Source organism: Galleria mellonella, unplaced genomic scaffold (assembly GCF_026898425.1).
Source record: "Galleria mellonella isolate WM207_F2 unplaced genomic scaffold, CSIRO_AGI_GalMel_v1 utg72, whole genome shotgun sequence".
NCBI lineage: Eukaryota > Metazoa > Arthropoda > Insecta > Lepidoptera > Pyralidae > Galleria > Galleria mellonella.
Window position 1 is genome coordinate 1,459,571 of NW_026442144.1, and position 26,435 is coordinate 1,486,005.

General features: G+C 31.1%; 2 protein-coding genes across 6 annotated transcripts; one reads left to right on the forward strand and one right to left on the reverse strand.

Annotated features, from left to right (window-relative positions):
- The first annotated feature begins 246 nt into the window (after positions 1–246).
- LOC113516763 (carnitine O-acetyltransferase-like) lies at positions 247–15,348 on the forward strand. Of its 4 annotated transcripts, none has more exons than XM_052900901.1 (13): positions 247–606; positions 1,373–1,405; positions 2,397–2,642; positions 3,572–3,783; positions 5,422–5,572; positions 7,746–7,920; positions 8,482–8,669; positions 10,347–10,447; positions 10,543–10,662; positions 10,739–10,861; positions 11,423–11,621; positions 14,105–14,242; positions 14,676–15,348. In XM_052900901.1, the coding sequence occupies exons 1-13, from the start codon at positions 586–588 to the stop codon at positions 14,889–14,891; spliced, it is 1,923 nt and encodes a 640-aa protein (XP_052756861.1). In that variant the 5' UTR covers positions 247–585; the 3' UTR covers positions 14,892–15,348. The 4 variants fall into 4 exon arrangements, with proteins under 4 accessions (XP_052756861.1, XP_052756863.1, XP_052756864.1 ...); XM_052900903.1 differs by having other exon boundaries at positions 248–481; XM_052900904.1 differs by lacking the exon at positions 247–606 and adding an exon at positions 661–680.
- Positions 15,349–15,828: 480 nt separating this feature from the next.
- LOC113516886 (ras-related protein Rab-14) lies at positions 15,829–25,599 on the reverse strand. Of its 2 annotated transcripts, none has more exons than XM_026901377.3 (5): positions 25,438–25,599; positions 22,210–22,319; positions 20,843–21,023; positions 18,994–19,176; positions 15,829–18,667 (listed from the first exon to the last, which is right to left on the reverse strand). In XM_026901377.3, exons 2-5 carry the CDS (start codon positions 22,313–22,315, stop codon positions 18,496–18,498), a joined length of 642 nt encoding a protein of 213 aa, XP_026757178.1. In that variant the 5' UTR covers positions 22,316–22,319; positions 25,438–25,599; the 3' UTR covers positions 15,829–18,495. The 2 variants fall into 2 exon arrangements, with proteins under 2 accessions (XP_026757178.1, XP_031763808.1); XM_031907948.2 differs by lacking the exon at positions 25,438–25,599 and adding an exon at positions 25,151–25,294.
- Positions 25,600–26,435: the final 836 nt, after the last annotated feature.

The window sequence follows — 26,435 nt, forward strand, 5'->3', positions numbered from 1 at the left end:
CTTTAAGAAATTATTTTTCTCTTTTACTATTAGCTATCATCATTCTTTCAGTCATTATCCATCCACTGCTGGACATAATCCTCCCCCATAGACTACTGTTAGCTATATAATGTGCTTTATTGTTATAATCCTTAATATCGTTCTTGATCTATGTGTAGAGCCTATACTTAATCTATGGAGTAATTCTATGAGTGACAGTAGAAGGTGAATTGTCAGTTTTAATGTTTACATACTTATGTCAGGAAATGGCAATAAGCAAGAAGTATAATGACATGTATTGCTAAATTCAATTCAATCAATTTCAAAATTAATTTAAATTGTGATTAAAATAGATAGGTACGTAGGTAGTTCGTAATAGAAGCGAAGAACAAGAACATCAACAACGATCGCGATTTGCAAAAAGAAACGACATTATCAGTATCGAAAGTTACTCTGTGATAGTCCGTAACCGGTTATTTTTTATAAAGTTTATATTCTAAAGGTTAGTGGGGTCCTTTTCCTATCTACGTGCTTCCTGATATATAAAAATACTTTCCCTTTTGTTTTTACACTTATAATCGCTGAACTTGAATAACAAAACTGCTAATGTCTAACAATAGCACAAAAGTAAGTACCGAAGTCCATTTGCGATAACGAAGTGTATACTAATGTCCAAATTATTTCGAGTATAATCTACTTAGGTAACTTTTTCTTCTATTAAGTCTTCAATATTTTTTTTTTCTAAACTATTAGTTATATTTATTTTTAAAGTTTGTATAACAGGTATCAAGAATTTTATCTCTAATTAATGTAAATATATACTTAGGAGTTACAAGCATTTACTTAATTTACACATTTTACTTTAAAGAATATTTTATTTTATATCAGAGTAATTCAATGAAAAGGAAGTAATTAGTTTTACCTTTGTTGATTACATTAATGTGTGTTACTTATTCCTAAAATATTAAGAACTTCTATTCATGAAGAGCCTAAAGGTATACACTGATCCATTTATTACTATTAGACTTATAAATTATTTTAAAAATAATAAGGGATTATAAAAAGTATTGTGATCCAATGAACTGTAATTTAAAATAGAAATATTTTACATGAATTATATTTTAAATTATTTATTAATAGAACCTTTTTGATAATTCTCCATAGGTCAAAGCCACAGCTAAATGAATATGCAATATCTTAGGTAGATATGGTACTGATGTATTTTTCTTTGACTTGTGCATTGTAATTTACAATTGGACATATTTACATTAGTTTAAATTTTATTGGCAAAAATAATGACTTTACATTTTACTAGAAAGATCCTACCAAAAACTGCTCTTGTGCTTTTTGTTTTGTATAATTTTTTATTTCTGTGTATTAATTTTTGTTGCAGAATATCAAAATGCTCCGTGGGATAAATAAAATAGTAAGTTAGTTAATATATTAAAAATAATATGAAAATGTGTTGTTAAATTCAAGTCTTTGTTTTTTAAATACCTAAGAATTGCAGGCTGATTTAGCTAATCAACAATGAGATATTTCAATTTGGCAGCACATGGTTAGGGTTTTACTATTAGTGAATATTGCAATTGCACATTTTTAAATTTATAAGCACTATAATAAATTAATGAAATAAAGTCTGCAGATTGATTTTTTTTTATGAAGCTAGAACAGCTAGGCTTTTAGGTAAAGAAACCTAATTTATGTATTGTAAAAATTGTCTTATCTGAATATTCTATGGCATCACCTGAAAATAGCTGAGTGGATTTCAATTTACACACATTATATCAAGCAGAATATGGTTACATATACTATCATTCACTTTCACATTTTATAATTGTGATCCAACTTTTGGCAAAGTAGAATCATAAGAATAAATTTCCTTATTTTTATGGTAAAACTTAATAAGTAAATGTTATATAATATTATGTTTATTAATATAATAATCTCGTAAGTGGTGTTAGTATCAAACACTTTTTTTTTATAAAATAAATTAATACATTGTAATGGATATCTAAATAATTCATTAAAAAAATAATCATTCCGCGAAGTTATGGGAGCAGTTAGTATGTATTATGATTATATATGCCTACATCACCTCTAACTACTAGTATCCTTAATTACCACTATAATATGTTATATAATTGAAATTGTTATTTTTTTCTGTGTCAACTAGTATAAATGTGTCAAATTGTATAGCTGAGAAATATGTGCTTGTACTTTGCATCAATTGGGTTATAATTTCTGTGGTCTGAAAGAACTCCTAAACATCTCTTCAAAGAATTTTAAATTGATTGTAATTACTTTATTAAATCAATTTAAATACTAATATCAGTTCAAAGTTTTCACAATTATCATAATGTTTAATATTTATTTACATTAAAATTGTAATATTACATATAAAAATAATGTTTCAGTGTGGACCAAGGAGCTTTTTTATGGAGCCTTATGTTAGTTCCTTCCAACTATCTTCTCACTATTCATCTGCCAAACCTGCTGCCAATGCCCAAAATTTACCAAGACTTCCAGTACCCAAACTTTCTGATACATTGAACAAATATTTGAAAACTGTGAAGCCACATTTAAAGGATGAGGAATTTGCTATTACGTCACGTCTTATTCAGTCTTTTGGTGCAGAAGGAGGTGTTGGGCAAAAATTACAGGTAACAATTTGAAATTTTTCCATAAACCTTGTAAAATTCTTAAATTGGCAAAGTCCATAGCATAGTTATTAGCATAGTCAAGCAATTAATTGATCAATTTGTTATTGCAGTTAAATTGTACAATCTTAAGTTATATATTACAAAAAAAAAAAATAACAATCTAAGTGCTATTTATTGTGTATAGAAAAAGAAATGAAATTCAAGATATTTTACCAGGTTTTATCTTTAAATTTATATTCATCTATAATAAGTTTTATAAATATTCAGTGCAATAGTAGATTGTATCACAATGTAGTACTTAATATTTTTTTTATGCAACTTTGAATGGCAAACAAGCTGGCGGCCCATACTATGGAAAGGGATTACAAAAGGGGGGACATAACAGAGCAAACTATGTATATTTAAAGCGAAAATGCTATTTCGAATCAAGAACATAGTAGAGCAGAAACAAAATTAAGTGATCCTGATTGTTTTCAAGAATATTACAAGTCAAGATATATATGTATATTCAATCTTAAATTAGGCCAAATTCATGTTATGTTTATGTTGATTTAGAAGATATGTTATCTTTTTTAAAAAATAATTGAATAATATAAATCTTTCAGTGACATGCCTAAGTCATTAGAAATCAAAAACTTCTCAAAATATTCATAATTATCATAAAAATATCCATAAACCATATTAAAACTAATACATCAATTGATGGTTGGAACGTAGCCTTCTATTTTGTCTAAAAATGCAATCGAATCTATTTATTGAATGGTTATCGCTAACAACTTCATGAGATAGAATGAGACAGCAATGAGCGCTGCCTTCTTTTTCATGTGACTGCTGCCGAAAGCGACTCTATCGATAAATTCGTTTGTATCTCGTCTAGGGGACCAGAAGTGAATATATTTAGTACCTACCTTATGTACACATTCTTGCAGGCATTGCTGGAAAAAAGAGCACAAGAACATTTAAACTGGCTTGAAGAGTGGTGGTTACTGACAGCTTATCTTGGATATCGTGATCCAGTTGTGGTATATTCTAGTCCTGGCTTAGTGTTTCCATTCCGTAAATTTAACACTCAAAACGAACAACTGAAATATGCAGCAAAAACCTTACTAGCAGCACTTGAATATAAATCTCTAATAGACAGGTATTTATTATTGTTTAATTTTTGTAAATAACATTATTTATAAAGAAGTATTTATTACATATCACATTTACATATACACACAGCCATAAAAAACAAAACAAAAAAAAAACGAATCTTTTGTAATCATGTTATAACTGACAAATTAAGTACCGAGAGCGCGTCTCCCGCCGTGATAGCCCCGGTTATTGGAATACGACCAATAACTAAAAATTCTTAATTAGCAAAACAGTTTTTTTTTCAAAACCACCCTAAAAATTAATAAAAATTAAAAAAAAAATGTTTGTTTTGGCAGATTTTTGACAGAAACGATAAATTTAAACCTTCAGGGCACTAAGAAAACAAAATCGCAGAGTTTTGCAACTTTGAGAGATATTAATGTACACTTTGATGTTAAAAAATTACCAACGATATCATTCGTTCATGCATTATATCTTGATGTCACGAAATTTTCCGAATATCCTTAAATTAACGAATTTATAACTTTTTTTCAGTCAACATTCGAAAAAAAAATTTCCCATAAAAAATCAAAACCCACTCATTGCATATCATAGAGAATATTTTGTAGTTTCCAAAACTCTACATTAATTTTCTGTATGATCATTAGTTTCCTAGTAATTGATTGTCAAACTTAAAATGGACTTTTTTGCTTTGATCGACGATAATTCTGCACCATATCTTCGTATAGAGTACGATGATTTGATAAATGATGAAAAAAAAATTATTTTGAACTTCATTTTAAAGACGAACATAATTTTCAAAAATTTTTTTCGTTGTTTTTTGGATGATTACTTGAGGGAATGGCACAATTCCTCCTCTCCTTGGTTAGGAGATAGAGTCAGTTGTTATACTTCCTTAAGCTATTCATATGAGTTTATGATGGAAGGTTTAACTCCTTAACGTTTAATATTATAAGCGCTTAAAAATTATAAGAACTTATAGACCGTTTCTTAGGCTTTTTCAAGTTATTTGGCTGATTGTGTCTGGGAGTCAACATTTCAAGCTATTGAGGTGATGTTGGAAGCTATAGAACTTTGTATCGGTTAACCAAATTCGTATATTATGATTTAATGAAATTCTACTGGCGAGTGGGTTATCCTATTACTCAGGATTAAAAGTTGTTTTTAGATATGAATAATATTATGACTAAAAACAAAAGTCAATATACAAACTAAAATTTATACTGAAGTTAATTAATTTGTAAACTAACTTACAGTCCTGCTATGATATAATAAAAGTTTGATTGTATTATGTGAAGTAGTTTTCAACTCACTGCTTACGTATTATTTACACTACAAATACAAAAATAATCACTTTTTTTAATTAAACCGACTTAAAAAGAAAGATGAAAATAACAAATGCGAAAAACGATCTGATATTAGATTTTTAATTTAAAAGACAAAATGTATTTGAAGTTTGTGACAACCCTAAAGAGAACGAGATCAATAATTATATGTACCTATAGCTTAAATTAATAGAGAAATGAAATACTTAAATATTTTTAAGGGTTAAAGGCCATTCCTTAAACACTTGTAAGCAACTGTCAAATTATACAAATCTAACAATTTTGATCTATTTTTTAAGTCTGTTTAATTTTTTTAAAGAAGTTTGTTTAATATAATAGGTATTTTTATTTTTTAGTGACAAAATTCCAACTGAAATGATGGGTAAAAATCCACTAGACATGTTACAGTATAAGAAGATTTTTGGTACTTGTAGAATACCTGGAGATAAGACAGACAAATTATCTTTCAATGATAGCAAATACGTTACTGTCATACACAACAATCACGTAAGACTTCTCTATTTGTATATATTTGTAAAATATATATATCACAACGATCTGAACTATCATTATTAGAGTCTCAAGCCTCGTTTTAACTAGCGTGTTTTTTACTGGATTCTGGAAATCAACAAATAACATCAATATAAGGCCTGGTCTGCCTGCTCGTGTCGCGGACTGTAGCACACCTGAGATGATAGCAAATATGTTTAAAAAACAATTTACAGTTGTTTCGCCATTGGGACCAGCGCAATCAACAATATACGCTGAATGCGATGGAAGTGAGGATCTGCTTCGTTTTTCTAGCGCTGAAGTGGCAAATGCCATTCGAATGATGAAGCGGGGTAGGTCTCCCGGATATAACATCTCAAGTATGCCGGAGTGCATCTTCCGCGAGTTTTATCAATGTTCTTTTCCTTTTGCTTAAGTCATGCGTATTTACCCATCAAATTAATTAAAACGGTGGTTGTGCCAATTTTAAAAAATAAAACTGGTGATATCTCTGACTGTAACAATTATAGACCTATTTCACTGGCAACTGTTGTATCTAAGGTGTTGGATAGTTTGCTTGACTCATATTTGAACAAACATCTACATTTACATGATGCTCAGTTCGGTTTCCGTCCTGGGCTATCTACCGAATTGGCAGTTCTGAGTCTTAAGCATACTGTGCAGTACTATACAAGCAGACAAACGCCGGTATTTGCATGTTTTCTGGATCTTTCCAAGGCCTTTGATCTTGTATCTTATGATATCCTCTGGGAAAAGCTTAAAGACAATAACGTATGTAGTAGACTTATTAATATATTGAAGTATTGGTATACCAATCAGATAAACAACGTTCGGTGGGGAAATGCGCTTTCCGAGGAGTATAAGCTGGAATGCGGAGTGAGGCAAGGTGGTTTAACCTCGCCCAAGCTCTTCAATTTGTACATAAATGATCTGATTGTTGGACTCAGCAGTAGCCGTGTTGGATGTCACGTAGATAATGTCTGTGTCAACAACATTAGCTATGCTGATGACATGGTGCTGCTGACTCCAACGATTAGAGCCCTAAGACAGCTTATGTATATGTGTGAGACGTACTCAGCGAGTCGTGGGCTAAAATACAATGTAAACAAGACAGAGTATTTGATATTTAAGGCCAATGGTAAATGTCCTACGCACGTGCCCGATATCCAATTACACGGAGCAAATATAAAAAGAGTGCATAAATTTAAATACCTAGGGCACTATGTTACTGATGACCTTAAAGATCAAACTGATGTCGAAAGGGAGCGTAGGGCATTGGCTGTTAGATGTAACATGTTGGCTCGCAGGTTTGCCCGTTGTAGTGAAGAAGTAAAAATCACACTCTTCAAAGCATACTGCCAAACATTCTACACGAGCAGTCTGTGGGTTAACTGCACACAGGCCTCACTCAGTGCCCTACGAATCCAGTACAATAATAGTTTTGGAGTGCTGTTGGGGCTACCTCGCTTTTGTAGCGCTTCTAGCATGTTTGCTCAATCTCGCGTAGATGACTACTACGCTGTAAGGAGAAAGAGGACTGCATCATTGCTAAACAGGGTTAGGACAAGCACCAACAGCATTCTAAAAATAATAGCGAGAAATATAACTCGCCTATAATTGGGCATTTCATTCAGATGCTGATCTAGTCGACCGGGTCACATCTGGGTGAAATGCTTAATTAAATCAATTTGTTTTTCTTTTTTTACTAACATAGTTTGTAAGAAAATTGTTACTAACAAATTTGGACCGCATTGTAGTCTGCATAATAAAGTATTATTATTATTATTATTATTTACGCCACTTGCAATTGGCAACAAGCTGACCGTCTTATGGACATCACAATAAATATTATTGATACGCATTTAATACATTCCTGCATATACGAGTATGCTTCGTATTCTGTAATTTCAGTGTCGAAATCTATTCAGTCGATATCTTTCATCCTAAACAGAGCTAATAAAGCACAACTGCTTGATAGGATAAACATGAGTAGGACAGAGCTGTTTCATTACCTCTGATAGTAAATTTTATGTATTGAAAAAAATATTAATTGCATAGCTATCACACTACTTGTTTTTTTTTTTATTGTAAGTTTGTATTTTTAATGGATAAATATGATTTAATGAGTGATTGATTTATATTTGTAAGTACATATGTATATTATTTTCAGATATTCCATGTGGACCTTTGGGGGGCAGACAATGTAGTATTAAGTGAGGACCAAATCGTCCAGCAGTTAAAACAAGTTATAGAACTATCAAAAACTCCCACTGATAACGCTATAGGCGTGCTTACATCCGAAAACAGGGATGCATGGGCAAAAGCTTATCAACTTCTTACGAAAGGTAGTAAGAGATATCGTGAGGTTTGTCTCATTTATAGTGTGTGTGTGTAGTGCTACAGCATTATGATGTATGACATTGACAAAAGTATGAAATAAATATGCTCTGTTTTACTCCTTACTGATCTATGAACGACCTATCCATTATATTTGTATCAATATTATCACTCAAAATGTATAGATACAGAATGCTTATAGATAAGCGTTACTTTATCAATTTTCATATTCTAAATTAAATATACAATATTCATACAATGAACATAATATGCAATTGTAACGCAAAATATCTTTTATTCGATCACCAATTAATGATAATAATAATAAGTGTAATCATTTAAATTATTTAATGATAGATAAATAGGACATGATTCTCTGCCCTTTGAAATCATCAAAAACATTTATTTTAAGCGTAATGAGTCATTACAAACAAATAAATTGCAATTCACGAAAAAAAAAATTATGCTAGCAATGTTCTTTGTCTGACGTTACTCGTTTCAGCATGAACCTGTCACCTAATACTCTGTATGTTCTCTTAATCCAATAAAATTCTTGGTTATTATTTCAGATCAAGTGAACAGAGAATCATTAGCAGACATAGAAAAGAGTATAGTGGTATTATGCTTAGACTCTGCTGTTGGCCTATGGGATAACAAGGATAAGAACGCTCGACAGAACATAGCTGCCGCACAGACCATACATGGGGGCGGCTCGCGCTCCAATGGCAGCAATCGCTGGTTCGACAAGACTGTACAGGTGCATTTATATGTCTTAAAACATTATGATTTATTTATTCCTTATTGACAACAATTATAAAAATATATGGTACAAAATGCGGGCTTAAAACTATCGTCCGCTGTAAACCTTTGGGAAAACAAAAATGTTAATTATTATATGAAAATTAAGTATAGTGTATATACTTTTCATTATGCCCAATTGCCTCAAAGTATTCAATTGTCATACATTATGAATTATCATATATGGGTTACCACATGCTAAGTAAATAATGATTTAATGCAAAGTTTAAGAAATCGATAAACAAGGGGCATAAAACATTACTTATATTATTTTATTACGACACATCCATCTACTCCTATATACCTGTAGGAAAATATTAATCATTAAAATTCAAGAACCAAAGAAACCAAGGATGTCTAATTAGTGTTCATTAAAGTGTTACTTTTTTATAATTACAATGTTCAAGTTTTTAAATGTTTGATATAATTTGGCAGTTTATAAATATTATGTACACATATAAAAAATCTAAATTAACATATGCTACTTTCGTCCTAGTGCTAGTAGTTCTAAATAAATTTAACTATTACTAACTAGCGATCCGTCCCTTCTTCACTTTCTTAAAAATAATATATAATAACTAATAAATAATAAAATACTGACTAATAAAGTATCTTTCGACTAGTGAAAAATATCTGTCAAGTAGTTTGAGTTTATCCATTACAAACAAACATACATAAAATCACTAATCTACACTAATATTATAAAAAGGAAAGATTTGTATTTTTGTTTGTATGTATGTTTGTAAACTCAAAAAATAAATTGCCGATTTCAAAAAATTTATCACCATTAAAAATCTACATTCACCCTGAGTAACAGGCTATATTTATTGCTAGAAAAGATTAGGGATCCTAACTAAAACTTTAGTAACGTAACTCAAGGTGTAAGAAAATGCTATAAAATGTCTTTAATGATAGAACAAAAGTATGTTCTACAATATTGAAGAAAATATCAATAACTACAAAAAACTTCGTGATATGTCCAACTATTATCGTTATGTCACAATAACCACTTTTTACATTTTAAAAGTTGATAGAAATATCGACCAAAATTACACCATGTTATTCATACTTCTGTTTAAATCCTTATTCAAATAAATCATATTGTTTTCAAAACTGTTTCAATTGTATGTAGATTATTTTTTGAATTGTTGAAATCGGCTATTCCATTCCATTCCAGAATTTAATAAGTCATATAAATAGAAAAAATAACGCTGTCGCGTTGTACATGTTATTCATACCTATTTATTAATCCTTATCCAAATAAATTATTTTGTATTCAAAATTGTTTCAATACCTGCAGATTAGTTTTTGATTTTTTCAAATTGTAGATATATTCTATTCGAAAGATATTATGTTAAAAAGTCAGATATAGAAAAGGCGCCCACCGCCGCGCGCGCCGTGTCAGCCGCGTGGCTAGCCAGCCAGGCATTTGTAGCGGTGCGGGAGAGGGTCAGGTGGGGACGGACACATCTTTGAAATTGGTAGCTAGGTAGGATCAGATAAAAATGTAAAATGTTGTAAAAATGTCCACCTGTGCGAAGCTGGGACGGGCCGCTAGTCACAACTATTTAACAAATTTCAACCTTTTTAAATTATTATGCATATCATTACAATTTAGAAATTATTTACATTATAGTTCATTGTCGGCGCTGATGGTGTAACTGGTCTAACATACGAACATTCACCAGCCGAGGGACAGCCTATTGCTGTTTTAACGGACTTCATTATTAACTACATGTACGATATTTTATTTTATTTATTTTTTCAATTTTTTATTTTCTTTTGTTTTAATATATCAAACATATGAACTTCTTTATGATTTTAAATTTTAGCGACCAAGGCAAAGAAGGTAAATCAGTATCGGCGAGTCCTAAGCCACCCGTGCCACTAAAATTCAATGTAACAAACGAAGTATCTGCATTAATTAGAACTGCCAATGAAAGTTTAGACAGGTTTGTTTCTAAATCTATTAAATTATCGTCGATGTCTTTATTTTCGTAACATTGTCGTATAATTTTATAATTGCAGATTGGTTTCTAACTTGGAATTGAATTGTTTTACCTATGACAAGTACGGTAAAAATTTTATTAAGTCGCAAAAATTAAGCCCCGATAGTTATTTACAAATGGCTATGCAGTATGCGTTTTATAGGTAAGTGCATTATTGATTATGTGTTATTCATATGCTTTACAGTTACATCGATTCACAAAACCTAAATATTTTATATTACGGATATTTAAGGTAAACATAATGTCTAAACAAAAAAATCTTCTCCATACCCATAAAATTTTCGAAACATTTATGTCAGTTAGGTAGTATCTTTTGTATAGTTTCATGAATGTCTTTTCTTGTACAGACAGTAAACAGATAACGGCTAAAATTACTGGGAAATAAAAGCCCGTCCGTCACGTGTCATGCCATTTAATGAAGTAGCTGATGGTCCGGAGACCTCACCGTGCGAGGAGGCACGAGTTTGTGTTTCGGTTTGAAGAGTAGGATGTGACAGTGAATTTACAGGGTACAGAGGAATAACACCTGAGTCCTCAGGAATGGCAACGCATGGGGGGTATCATGGGCGAAACAGTAAACTCTGTTTTGTCCGTGGCGACCGTTACCACTTTCCATCAGGTAGGCCGTATTACAAAAAATATTGATATAGCTAACACAAAGTCAATATTTTATATTTCTAATTATATATATTGATGTTATCAGGCTCCACAAAACTCCTGGAGCTCATTACGAGTCGGCAGCGACTAGAATGTACATTGGAGGCCGAACTGAAACGATAAGATCGTGTTCAATAGAATCTGTCGAATTCGCTAAAACTATGCTGGATTCACAAAGCACGCCCAAGCAGAAGTTCGCTGCTTTACAGAAAGCTATTCAAGGCCACAAAGATTATACAGTGCAGGTAAATACGCTACAGATGTATTTAAGTATTCATATATATATATACGTACACTTAGAAAGTTTTGCGACACTAAAAAAAATGTTCTATAGGTAAATATATTTTTCTTAAACATGCTTGGAAATTTGAGCATTATTTTGACAACCTTCTTCGAGATAAATCGAACTTGCGGTACTGGTCGAGCAGCGGCCGGCAATAATTGTATGAAAATCCATATCTGTCGTGTTTAGCGGCCAAATAAATTACTATGTAAAATCATATTTGTCGTGTAATTTAAAAATAGAACGATCTTCTACTCCGCAACTTGGCGATCAAAGAGGTAACTTATTAAAGGTTTAATTTAAATTTCGAACTGGCTTGCACATAGATAGCTGTTTAGTGAAAAAAAAATATTTTGGCGCGTAAAAAACTATTGTTATTAGTTGTTCGTCAACTTCGTCATTGGTTTTAAATACTTTTGTATTTGACAAAATGAGTTCAAGTGAAGAGAATGAGTATAATGAAATTATTTTACCTGAAATTCAAGAGGCAGCAAGAGCCGTAGTAGAAAACTTGTTGCCGCCAAAATCTAAAGAAAAATATTTGAAAATCTATGAAAATTTTGTTCAATGGAAGAATGAAAGAAAATCGAAATCCTTATCCGAAAATGTTTTTCTGGCTTATTTCGGCGAACTCGCCAAGAAAGTGAAGCCTACAACGGTTTGGGTCATCTATTCAATGCTTTAGCATTAAAATTGTGCATTTTAATGCATAATTTTAATGAAACATAACGTGAATTTGAATAATTTCCGCGCATTATTTGAGAAAAGTACTATACAAGCCTTGGCCGCAACTAGGCATTGATGGACTCACGTATGTGTGCCTCGGGTTCCCCTCGGCCCACATTCACACGTTCGTCCATCAATGCCTCTCTTGCCGGCCGCTGCAGTAATGTACTATTTATTACATCTTTTTAAAGTACTCTCCACCAGCCTCTATACAAAGTTTCATGCGTCTGAACCAGTTTTCGAAACATTTTTTCCAGTCCGCCGCAGACACCTCGTTTACAGCCTACTCGAACGCTGAGAGCGCATCATCGGGCAACGAAAATTGTATCTCTTTGAACTGATTTTTTACTTTTGGGAATAAAAAGTCACACGATGCTAGGTCAGGGCTGTAAGGAGGGTGACCCAGGAGTTTTACCGGTGTGCTGTCTAGGAAGTCCCTCGTTTTAATTGCGGTGTGGGCGGGCGCATTATCGTGGTGGAGCAGTAGTCCGCGGAGCCGTGTTTGGTCGCTTGTTGTTCACAACAGGGAAAACTTCTGCCAAGCATTTGGTAGTATACTATTCGGCGTTAATACTTCTTTGGTTTTGTAAAGGAATTGACACCAAGTAGCCCGTCAAATTGAAAAAGCTCGCAATCAAAATCTTTTCCCCGTTTCTAGGTCGCTTTATTTTGATAGGCGTTGATTCGTTTTGAAACACCGAAACCGTCGATTGGTGCTTTGTTTCTGTGGATCATATTAATAAATCCAGGATTTATCACCGGTAACGATGTTGTAAACACGCCGAGATGAGCCTGCTGAGCCTGAATCTCTAGGTATATAACTCGTCTATTGTCTTGAATCAAATTTTTCACTGCTAGCACGTTTTCTTTCGTAACAGCCGTCAAAGGGCGACCATTTCTTTCTTCATCCCCCAAAGTTAGTCGACCGTGCTTAAATTCATTATTTTAACGGTACACGGTTGCCTTAGAAGGGCCTTCATCCATGAATGCCATTTGAAGTCTATCGTACGATTCGTCCAGTTTCAGGCGACACTTAAAATCGTAAAAAATCATAGCGCGAAAATGTTCTCGACGTAAATCCATTTTCAATGAGACACAGTAATTTTAATTAACTCGCAAAAAAATGTGGAGGGAAGTTTTGAATTTAGAACGTACCTATTTTTATTTATAAGTAATATTTTTAAATAAATTATAACGGGCCAATCTCACATACATAAAAACTTTTACTCGCAATACTTTCTGAGTGACCTGGTAGGTACTTAGTATTACCATCACGCTTTTAATTTGGATTACACACACACACGAAAAGGTCCCTAATTAGATAAGTAAAATTTTTTGTCCACGATTAAATTTATAAAATTAATTTCTTATAGATACGCCTCTATATCTATATAACCAGAGTCCAGGAAGGGATTGTTAGTAATGTGAACTACCAATCCCATTTCAGTCAGGTCGACCTCCACGTGATTCCCTCTGGAAACCATTGTACTGAATTCCAGGTGTATTCATCACGATGAGCTAACTGACCTGCCTTTTCATGTCACCTATCATCCATTACTGGTGTCCCGTCAGCGTATACAGTTAGTGCAGGCAGGGCTATCATTCTATTGTAATCTTTTGGAAAAAAAAAATACCAGAGTCCAACGATGATCTATTTTCATGTTAAAATTTATATAAAATGTCTAATTATGTATTCATCAATGTATATGTTACTTTCAGGCACTTCAAGGTTTTGGTGTAGATAGACATTTGCTAGGACTAAAACTTATAGCAAAAGAAAATGGTATTGATATACCTGAACTGTATTCAGATGCAGGATTTGTTAGAAGTGCTCACATGAGAATTTCTACAAGCCAGGCGAGTATTTTTATCATGTTATTCTGCCAATAAAACGTAGAATCTGTTGACGATGTTCTATTAAATTATATGTACACCTAGTCTCGTTTAATATTGATATAAAACTGATTTTAATACTGTCAATACAATGTTGTCGAACTATTTAACATGTTTGAAGGGTAGGATATGGCAATGAAATATCAGGGTGCAGAGGCACTACACCTATTCTCACGAATGTTAACGCATGAAGAGTATCATTGGCCACCCTATACACTGTTATGTCCACGATACTGTTGATGTCTATAGGTGACTGTCACCACATTCTATCAGGTGGGCCTTCAGCTTTAAGTTGCATAAAAAAAGGTAACTACAGGTAAAAAGAAACGAGCTGGATGTAAAGAGAATATGTGGAGACTCGCGTATATATTACAACATATAATCATATTTTCCACAGGTTGCTTGTAAGTGTGACGGATTTATGTGTTACGGACCTCTTGTACCCGATGGTTACGCTACATGTTATAATCCACGCGATAACGACATTAATTTTGCAACGTCCGCATTTGTGTCCAATCCTGAAACGGCATGTGATAAATATCGAGCTGCTTTGGAACAATCTCTTCAAGATATGCATGATATTCTGCTCCAAAATACCAAAGCGAAGTTATAAACAGTACCTAAATTATATATTCTTTTTTTTTAAATAAAAAAGGTGATGGTCAAATATTTGTATCCTTGGAATATTCATGAAATCATCTAGATGTGTATGCTATTGTCCATAACAGGGTAGGTTAGGATAAAAATTTCTCACTCTCATTCCTTTGTAAATACGTCGATGCCATTAAAATGTACTTTTTCAATCTTCAGACATCATATAAAGTTTGAAAATTTTATCACAAATACAAATAATTTTAATATGTCTTAGTATCTTTTCTTTTAATTTGCAATGCCTGAGCTACATAGTAGAACGCCAGTTTCACGTGAGCCGTTAACGTGACTACTTAATTATTGTTTTGAACTGTTAGTGCTATCTGGACATTTATTGTTATGATATTTGTTATTTATTCTATTAATGTGATAAAAAATTAGTTAAGAAATTAGGGGAAAAAGTTATGTATCTGTTTATTTTTTAAAAAACTATGTTCATTATGACTAAACAAAAACAATTTTAGTATTCTGTACAAACGTTTATTTACCACGTAAACACTGTACCTCTAACTAATAAGTAACAATAATAAATGGCTTCGTCCATTACTGTCAAATATCGAAAATATTTGTTTATATTATTACTGGTAATTATCAGTAAGAGGTGTAACATAGAAATATAAACTACGATATAATTTATATTACTTAATATAATATTATTTAATGAAATGTGAAATTTACACTAATTACTTTAATTCTTTCTGCATATATTCAACCAAAATAATCAGATCAAAAATGAAAGAACATTGAAGTTTCTTTGGCTGAGCTTTTTCTTACCGTAATCAGATTGTAAATGTCATGATAAATATGTAACTATATAGAACTAGCTATAATTGCTTTAATAAGCATTTTATACGTGCATTTTACAATAAAGTTTATGTATAATAAAATAAAAAGAAATGTCTTATTATAAATTTGTTTTATTGTTGTCATTCAAAGTGATATTTTGTAAATATAGCCTGTCAATAAAGCGTGCGGGATGGGCATCAGTAAAAAAAATTGTATGGATAATTTAGTGTAAGAAGAAAATGGAGAGTGGTAACGTTCCAGAAGTTTCATACTTTTTATTTTATTCTAAACAAAAACAACATAGATATATAGTATGGAATAACAAGGGGCCCAACAACTTTGCATATCCTAAACAATTACATGATAAATAGGGACACATTAATATTTATAAATAAACAAAATATTTTTTTTTACTCTGTCACAAATGTATATGGTATACTCTTAATAAAATCAAGGGGTGTAAAATACTTTATGCATTTTGTAAAATTTAATCAATATTCCGAATAGTTCTCCCGCCGCCTACTGAATCTAATTTCTTAAGTTGGAATATATAATATATATTTACAAAATTTCATTCAAATTAGTTGAGCCGTTTCGGAGCTTAGCGTGAACTAACATCGCGAAACGGAAGTTTGATATTTAAGATATGAAATCCTGTAATGTATACCTACATCGTACACGGAAGAGCGTACAGAACTTACTACTACGCCCCAACTCCATGGTGTGACAACTCTCAGTAGCACCGCACATTTTGAAGGTATAATAAAAATAATTATAAAGTATTAACTTTCCCTACAAATACTGTAACAATAGTAACATAGTTACTATTGTAACGGAATAAATATGTCTCTATATAGATGTTAATACTTAAACATGTATGGAAAAAAGAAAATTAACCATAAATTAAAAAATATTGAATAATTAATCTAACTTTTTGAAGAAGTGATCTTAAATGTTAATATAGGTAATAACAGTAAGTTAAAAAATAGTTACTAATATATGGGCCACCTACACCTTACATTAGCAATTTTTTTATTATGTAAGTGACAGTTATATCGATGGTTAGTCACTAATATCTTCTAACATTTATAAAATGGGGGGAAAGGGATTGTTAGCAATGGAGTTTGACAGCCCCATTGCTAGCAATATGCCTTATTAGGTCGACCTCCACGTGGTTCCCCCTGGCAATCATCGAGAACAATTCTTGTTGAATTCGTCACGATGGGCTAACTGACCTACTTCATCCTCATCTATCATACTTCACTGGTGCCCCGCCGGTGTATAACAATAGCACGGGTGGGGTTACCATTCCATTATCATCCATTAAAAAAACATTTATAAAATAGTAGTGTTTTTTTCTAAACTTCTATATCATGTGTTACATAGACAGTATTTAAATGAATATATAAAGAATTAATAACTACTTTTTGGTTTTATCGTAATTGGAATAAATTTAGAATTAGAATGTTTTCTAAGAATTGATAAAATTTTGTTTGTATCAGTTAAGAGATATTAGCAATTAAACATCGCTGTAGAACAATAACTCTGTTATTTATTATTTAAATACTATCATACAAAAATTCTATAAAGATGCACTTAAATTTAAAGACTGTATGCTTATACACAGTTAGTGAAGCGTGTCTAGTTGCCTTTACACTTGCTCTTTTATTCTACGGACTTTAACTACTTAATTTTGACTCTACTAGTAATACTTTTGTAATTGCTAAATAAAGTTCTTGTAATAATGGAACCAATAAAAAACAATTTGTGTTTAAACTGAGAAGTCTAGGCTTCAGTATAATATGTGACAAAATAGTAGAAAATGTTGCCTGGCGACATATGAGCCTTACATTGTGATATTATTAAAGGACGGTTTGTTTCGCGTAGTTTGTTCACACCGATCGATTAGAGAGCAAAACATAATTATATTTTAAATAAAAATCGAACATGCTTTGCTCTTGACTCTGAGACTTTATCTATTAAATCTGTCGCCAAATACCGCGATATTACAATGACACATTCACCGAAGCTATAATCCAAAATATAAATTTTTAAGCTCTATTATGTTACTTCGTATAATTTGTTAATTTATTTTATATATTTACATAATAACAACCCATCATAAACCACAGTTCATTCAAGACAAATCGATATTATGTAAAAGCTTGTATAATTCAGGAAACAATTCACAAATATAAATTTAGATGCTAACTGTATGTACTTTGCGTGTTTATTTTTTGGCCTGGAATGATTCTGGGCAATTCCAAAAAGGTTCAGTATGAAAGTGGGGTTTGCTATCAATAATCAATTTTTATAACATCAAATAATTTGGTGACATGCACTTGCATATTTATCGACACACAACACAATTGAAATCATCAAATTGGTTTGTGTTTTAAATTGAAACATGAGATATTGTTATTAGAAAACAAAATCTTAAAATTTAATATAAAAACAGACTTTAATCTTAACAAAATTGGTTGTATACGTTCTTATATACTGTGCCACTTTTCAATCTCTGATTATACATCTGGAAGTTTGTTTCGAGTTCTAACAAGTAACATAGAAACCAATACAGGAAAAAAGCGTCTCGATCGCATCACTTCCTTGTCCATTATATTTTATATAATTATTTTAACCTTATCCCATTGAATTTTTGATAGCCGTGGAATGTACACTATTTATAAATACAAACTTGAAAAAAAAAAGATAATACATTTTAGATTACCTATAGTTATACTAAGAGAACATTAAGTGAGTGGTGCGAGTGGCGGCGGCGGTTAGCAGGCGCAGTTGTCGCGCGCGGGCGGCTGCGCGGCGAGCGGGCGGCCCGGCGACGCCGGCTTGTGCTGCACTCCAGACTCCGCTGCGTTCAGATCCAACCGCCCATCTTGGATGCTCTGATAAATTTTCTTCGCAGTTTCCAGAAAAGCTTCCTCCACGTTTTGGCCCCTTAAATTAACAACAATAGATTACAATCACCATTTTCTAAATGTAGGCCAGCAGTTCCTATTTATTGAAATTTCCTCTATGTTCACTTGCATGAGGAATCCAATGGGCAACACAAGGTATTTTATATTATGGAAAAATATTGTATTATTCTACAAATTGTTATAATACATTCCGCGATCATTTTGCTCATTTGTCTGATGCATCATCAATCATTAATTTTCATTTGATTTTTTTCTTTATTACTTTACTATTTTGCTACTTGCTACCACACTTATTTTTGCTATTCCAAGTAAAAAATACGTTTAATACTATTTTTCAATACTAACGTTTTGGCACTTGCTTCAACAAACATTAAGCCATTTTCATCAGCAAATTGTTTGGCTTCCTCGTATGTAACATCCCTTTGACCATCTAAATCTGATTTATTACCAATTAAGAATATCACAGTACTTGGATTAGTCAAATTGCGAGTATCTGTCAGCCAACTGCTTAAATGGTTATAAGTGGATCTGAAAAGTAAATACATATAATATTAAGAAAATAATGAAGTACAACTAATAAAATGCTACTTTTTAAACCCTGCGGAAAGGTAATTTATTATTATAATTTATTTTTATACAACTTAGAATGGCAAACAAGCTGACGGCCCATCTGATGGAAAGTGGTAACAGTTGCTTATAGACATGAGCAGTACCATGAACATAACAGAGTATACTATTTCGCCCATGATACCCTCCATGCGTTGCCATTCCTGAGGACTCAGGTGTTATTCCTCTGTACCCTGCAAATTCACGCCATATTCCACCCTTCAAAGCGAAACACAGCCATGCAAACACAACTGCTTTACGGTTGAAACACGAATGGGACAGAGGTACCCAAGCAAACGACTTTTGTACAAAGTGTCCCTCTGGTAAAATTACTTTTACCAGATAGTTTTAGACTTTTTTTAGATTACTTATTAGACTTTTTAATTTTTAATAGTTTGTAAGGTTTTGTATGCTGTGTAGTCTATCGTAATATAAAGTCTGGTCGTGCTATGAAAACATCAAAACTGAAATTTCCCAAGCTCTTCTCATGAAAGTGATGTATCACATACAAACATCGTGTTGAAAGAAAGAGAAATAATGTTTATTCAAATAAAGTTAAATTTTTGAAGATTGTTATATACATATATAGATACGTGTTTTAAGATTCTGCCACATAGATTGAGAATCCTAAATATCTTAGGTAAAGAAATTATCTTTTACAGATAGATAATTAAATTAGAACAAAAAATTTTTAATAATCGTTAAAAAGTGGCGTGCAACTATAACTTATTGCCAAGTATGCATATGAGTTGTCTGGAAACAGTGAAAACAAAACCACAATATTAACAACTTATTCAAATCGCGACAAAATGCTATAAGGCTAATAGATAAAACAATAAGATTTTAATATAGAGAACCAAATTAAGAATAGCCTAAAAACCGGAATTTTCGAAACCAGTACATGCTAGAACTAAGAAATACTTCAATAAAATTTGGATATAAGGCAAACAGGTGTTACAGACAGATCTATTTGACAAAAAATCCTAGAAAGTTAGGCACAAAAAAAGAATTGTTTAGTTAACAGACTGTTGTATTTTTTTTTATGTTTATTATTTCAGAACTCAGTCATTTATAAAAAAATTTGGAATTTCTGACTGTTCCCATGGAAATTTCATCAATTTATTGAAATTAACTATTTTTTTATTTATTCGGTTCAGTAATTAGATTTTTAAATCAAAATATGGTGGATTTTTTTTTTGCGGGGTAAAATTATTTAAACGAGTAGTGTTTAAATAATTTAAAATTTGTGTTTGACTTACTGTAACATGAATACACAATGAAATATTAAATAATTAAAAATACTGCAGTAATATATATATATATATATATTATTAAAATTTTGAATAACAGACATGCAATTCATTAAAAAAAACTATAAAATAAATAACAACACCATCTAGCGCTATCTAATTTTACAAAATGACAATTACACTTAAGTATTACACTTAAATGTTTTGTGAAAAAAAATTTATGCTAGATGGCATTGTAAACAATTTTGTCTCACTGGCCCTGCGTGTCAACCTTATGTATTTATTATGGTATAGTTTAATTCTATAAGTAGATTATAAATAACAAAATTCAAATGTACCTTCTTGTTATATCATACACCATAAGTGCGCCAGCTGCTCCACGATAATAAGAACGTGTCACGGCTCGAAATCTTTCTTGACCAGCTGTATCCCATATTTGTAATTTAATTTTTTGGCCTGCAACTTCAATTATCCGCGTCCCAAATTCTACTCCAATGGTATGAGGGCAATCAGCCATAACTGTAATAAGAATTATTTTTAAAAAAGTTTTTATAGATGACTTTTATTAAAATTATGTCCTTCAGTCGTCATGTCACACACGTGAGAGCTTGAAATCGGCTCGTGAAATAGCGAACACCAATTACGCTCCAAAACTCTCATACTGAGTTCCAGGAGACCTCCTTCTATATACATTTGTTTACAACATAATCTAGTATTATATTTATCTACTTCACAAAATGTTTATTGTAACAGATATCTCTCGTCTCCTATAGATGACGTTATAAATAATATTTTTTCTTAATACAATGTAATTTATTGTTGCAATTGACGTATTATGAAGTAGAAACGCTTAAAAAGCGAAATTAAAACATTACATTTTGTTCCACAAAAACATGAACACACCGAATAACTATGTGGATGTTTCACAGATAGGTACAAAATATTGTTATTTAAATTCGAGATATCGTGTCTACCATATATTCACAAAATTTCGCTTGCATTAAGCAGTATTTAATCGTCGTAAAATTAATATGAAATCACCAAATATTGCAAAGTGAATTATGAAAAACAGTTTAGAACAGCGTAACCTAGCCACAAACATCAAACGATATGAGGGATTTAATGTCCAATGTCACACACAAATTTGATCCTGATCGCATACTCATTAGAACATTAGCAAGAAGAATCTGACGATTGCTCGCCATACACATAGTTTGTCATAATCGCAGCTCGTCATATAAACACTGTCATAATCGTAGCACGTCGTATTGTGTCATATACGCATTTTGTGTCATGTTATTGATATCGATCATTTTCAACGAACATTTGTTTTGTTAATTACGGTAGTTTTTTTTAGACAGGTATTTAAAAAAAATATTGTTGGTTTTACATAATTTTATTGTGAAGACAACAAACTTAAATAGAAGTCTATTAAAGGTATATGTAGATTGAAATGCCTTACGCAGTCGTAGTTTAATAAAAAAAAAAAAAGAAACGACTTGCATTTACGCAAACGGAGCATGTGATAAATAGCATGTGTATAGAACTGCGATTGAGGAATAGTGCGTGACAAATTGCGTTAGTAACGATCTATGATTGTGATCTACTGCATACATGATCAAATCTTTTAAGATGTAATGCTATGTGCCTCTGTATCTACTTACAGGTAATACAAACGAATACAATTAATTACCTAGGTACTTACATTTTTTATCAGTGAACTGATGCAATAAACATGATTTCCCTACTCCCATATCACCAATTATAATATATTTAAAAATATATGAGTAGTTGTAAGGTCCAGATGTCATCTTGCTGAAAATATACAAAATGTTTATATCAATAACAATATAATTGTTGATAATTTCTCAACAAATTAAAAAACATAAGTATTTTGTATCTTCGACTGTATTTGTTTACTCTTTTTCCAAGGGAAGGAATTTAAGTACTGCTGTGGCCCCACACTTATTTCACCAAAAATTTTATAAATTCATCTTCATAATATAGTCAAGGTGAGCGCTACGTTTAATCTAACAACTTTATTCTTGTTGAATAATAACTATGGTGAGTCATCATCATCATATCAGTTCTTAACTGTTCACTGCTGAACATAAACCTTCCCCATAAGGGAAGTTTTGCCAGTAGTTGCTATGCTTGGATTAGCATCCGTAGTTAGGCTTTTAGAAATGTTTTGAGAGGGACGCTGCTGCCCATCCGTCGCCCTCCCTTATGTCGTCTCTTGTGACAGCCACGGGAAAGGAAGGGGTGGTCTATTCTATGCCGGCACCACACAGCAAAAGAGAAATCACGGCACAGCAAATCTTAAGTCATACTGTATTGTAATTATTTATTTTGGTTTTACAGCACCAATACTAACAAAGACACCAGTGCAGATTTTATATGGAAACCCAGTGAGACCCTTAGTTAATTAAAATTTTACCCGTTTTTACACTCGATGCTATATATTATATACATACTCAAGGCACATATAAAATGTATTTAATTGTCATTATATTATTATATTATATATAGGACATGCCCACATCGTAGAATGTGGAATAATGGACTTATAAAAAATGTTATCACCTAATGTATGTATAATTTTTTTTTCAAATTTTCCGTGTCCTAATGTTGCCCTCTCCATTTTTAGCTCAATATATATATATATATATATTTGATTGGTCCCATGGAAATTTTATGAAAATTGGTTTAACAATTTAATTTTTACTACAAATTTAGTTAAATTTGTAGTAAAGCAATTTTGATCTAAAAATTAAAAGGTATCCCAGTGTTATAGTGTAAATATTTCTTGGTAGTTAGTTTTTTTATTGTACCTGTCTGTTACTGAATTGTCACCTTAATAAAATTATCTTGCTACTAAAAATATCATTCAATCCCTATTATTTATTGTTCTTTAATATTTAGCACAAACTCTATATACAAAACATAGATACAAGCTTAACCCATGAGACTCATGAGTTAGGGAGTTCTGTAAATTATATTTTTAAAATAGTTGTTCTTCTAATTATCCTTATGGTATGAAACCATATTATTATTTTCCTCTTTTTCTTTGGAATCTTAAGATTTTATTTGGAGATTTGGATTGATCTGGTCAGCAGAAAAAGATACTGCTTAGTCTAAGATTTATGATATCATTGTGAGCTATCCATACTTCTACCTTACATTTAGAGTATTGAGTTAAAAAAATGTATTAACAGTTATTCAACTATATGGTGAACAGATAGTGTATAGGACACTGACAACAGTGACTAATAAAAATTATCTAAGTAATATGTTGACAAATATTGGAAACATATATCAAATAATTACAAATGATTATTAATATTGATTTTTGTAAGATTAAAGTTACATTATCTATTTTTTAATTAACAAAAATTCACAAAGAATGTAATGAAATAGAAGGGAATAGAATGGAAATCATGTTTGCATGCTGTATTAACTGTAGTTTCTCAACTGGGACCTAAAATTAAAGAGGCATTAGAACTTTAAGTGCAAATCTGGCCACAGTGACAACAATACTTTTTGAATACTGATAACAAAACTGATAAAATGAAAAATACATACATGCATGTATATTCACTATACATGTGTGAAAATTCTGTTCACATCATTATCTTTTTTTATTTTCAATTATATTTTTACAAGATTTATTTAACTTGCTTGTAAGTGTTTCTGTTCAAAATTTGAAGCCATTTTTACACTACTTATTGGTGTCTGATTATACTAAAATTTGACATACTTATGTAAATTCGGTGATAATGCATGGGCTATCTAACTAACTGGTCTGAAGATGAAAGATGGCAATAAGAATTTGTTAAGTATGATTGATAAATCCACAATGTTTGTATTCATTTGATTTGTCTTGACAAAACTATAACCTTGTGACATGTCTACAGCTGATAATGAAGGTTACAAAAGTTTGTTTTTAGAAATGTTTTTAAGACTTATTTTACTACTTTTTCACGCTCACCAAAAAATTATATCAGCATATTCTCAACATTAAATACTTTTTTATTGCTTAACAATTAATAAATAGTTAGATAAATACTCTTTATTGTTTCCTCCAAAAGATAACAATAGTAAACTTATTATACATACAAACAATTACATGAAATAATCAAAGTGAGTAAACAATGGGCAACCTTATCACTAAAAGCAATTTCTTCCAGGAAACCTTTGGATGAAGAGGAGTAATTATAAACAGTTTGATTGGAGCATAATGAAAATTATATTATTTCTAAATATAGACATATACTACATATAATAATGTAAATATATATCCCTACTCATTTTTTACACAAATACATAAAAATATATAAATACTGCTCACATGTATAAATATATAAATAATGTAATGCAGGAAATGAAAGAATGTTTAAAATAATAAAAAAAAAATAGACTTGGAAACAAAACAAACTAGGTTTTTTTCTTTATTATTTCACTCTTTCATATTTCCATTCCACTATACTAGACTGAGATTATAAGGGTGAATTATTTTACCCAAAATACAAATTTACAAATTTTAACACTACTCTTGTCAAATTCAAGTCTTCTCTAAGTCTGTTGCATATTAAGAACAAAGATAGAATAAGATTTTATTAATAAACTTTTAAATAATTACGTACATTAAATTTTAAATAGTTCTTGCTTTAAGTAGATGTCGTCGAATTTCTTGTCACTTTAATAGTAAAAGGCACTGTAACTATCGATACTCGACAATGGTTTTATGAGTCATCTATTCATCAATATAGATATTAACAGTCAATTAGCTATTAAGAATAATTCTTACATTTAAAGAATACATATTTATACTTGACTTCCAATTTTAAACAAAGAATCAAATTAGATATCAGATACAAAAATATACTAATTATCACGATATTGCAAAATGTAATAATAAGATATAACTTACCAAAATTATAAAATTCCCACAGAATTGAAAATTATAACAAACAGTTTAATAATATTTATATGATTGCGCATAAAATCTATAATATTGCTAAAGTTATAAGATTAATAAAAAAAGATTTCACGTTTGCGTTTCAGAATAAATAAAATTGTATAAAATTATCTTCATTCGCACCACAGATCATAAACAATAGACAATATTTGTAAAATGCACAGACATCATTACTATATGTCTGTGGTAAAATAGGAAGACCACAGACACAGTATAAAAATAGAGAAAAGCGGTAAGTCAATATCTAAAAGAAAGTATTTGTTAGTTGTCTAATACTTTTAGAACTATTTTATGTACCATTAGAAACAAAATTTGTAATAATTTTGACTTAAGTATATTTATCTATTTATTAAATATACTAAAAACTTAATTTATTAACCTTGCCTCTTATGTGGCACAAATGATATTTTAGTAAACATTTTTACCTTTAAAGCAATAGAACCGTTCTGTGACACCATGTCTCTAAACTTTCAAATTTAATTTGATATTACAGCGAACCTTTCGAACAGAAAATGTAACGTAGATTTAAAATAGAATATTAGTACGTACATTTGTAGTAAAATTTGTTTTAACAGAACAAGTTGCTAGGTAACAAATAAACAAGAGAGAACTATTGTCGTTAGACAAAGACTTCTTTTTATCATCTGGTCTCTTTTAATTCCACTTGTTTGCAAAATTGCATCAATATTGCCTTAAAGAGAGGCTTCGACAAGAAGCCAGTGTGATTTTACTAAATAATACAATAAAGAATTATTTCTGTATCAACGTATATTCGATACAAATTTTAGATAATTGAAAAAACAAAAGAAGAACTATATTCGAATTTCTTTTTCACCCTCTCCTAATTTTTACGTTTACGTGAAAATTATAACAAATAAACATACATTTTACTATTAAAATAAATCTCACACTTTTCACATGACATACATTACTATAACGACAAAAATAAT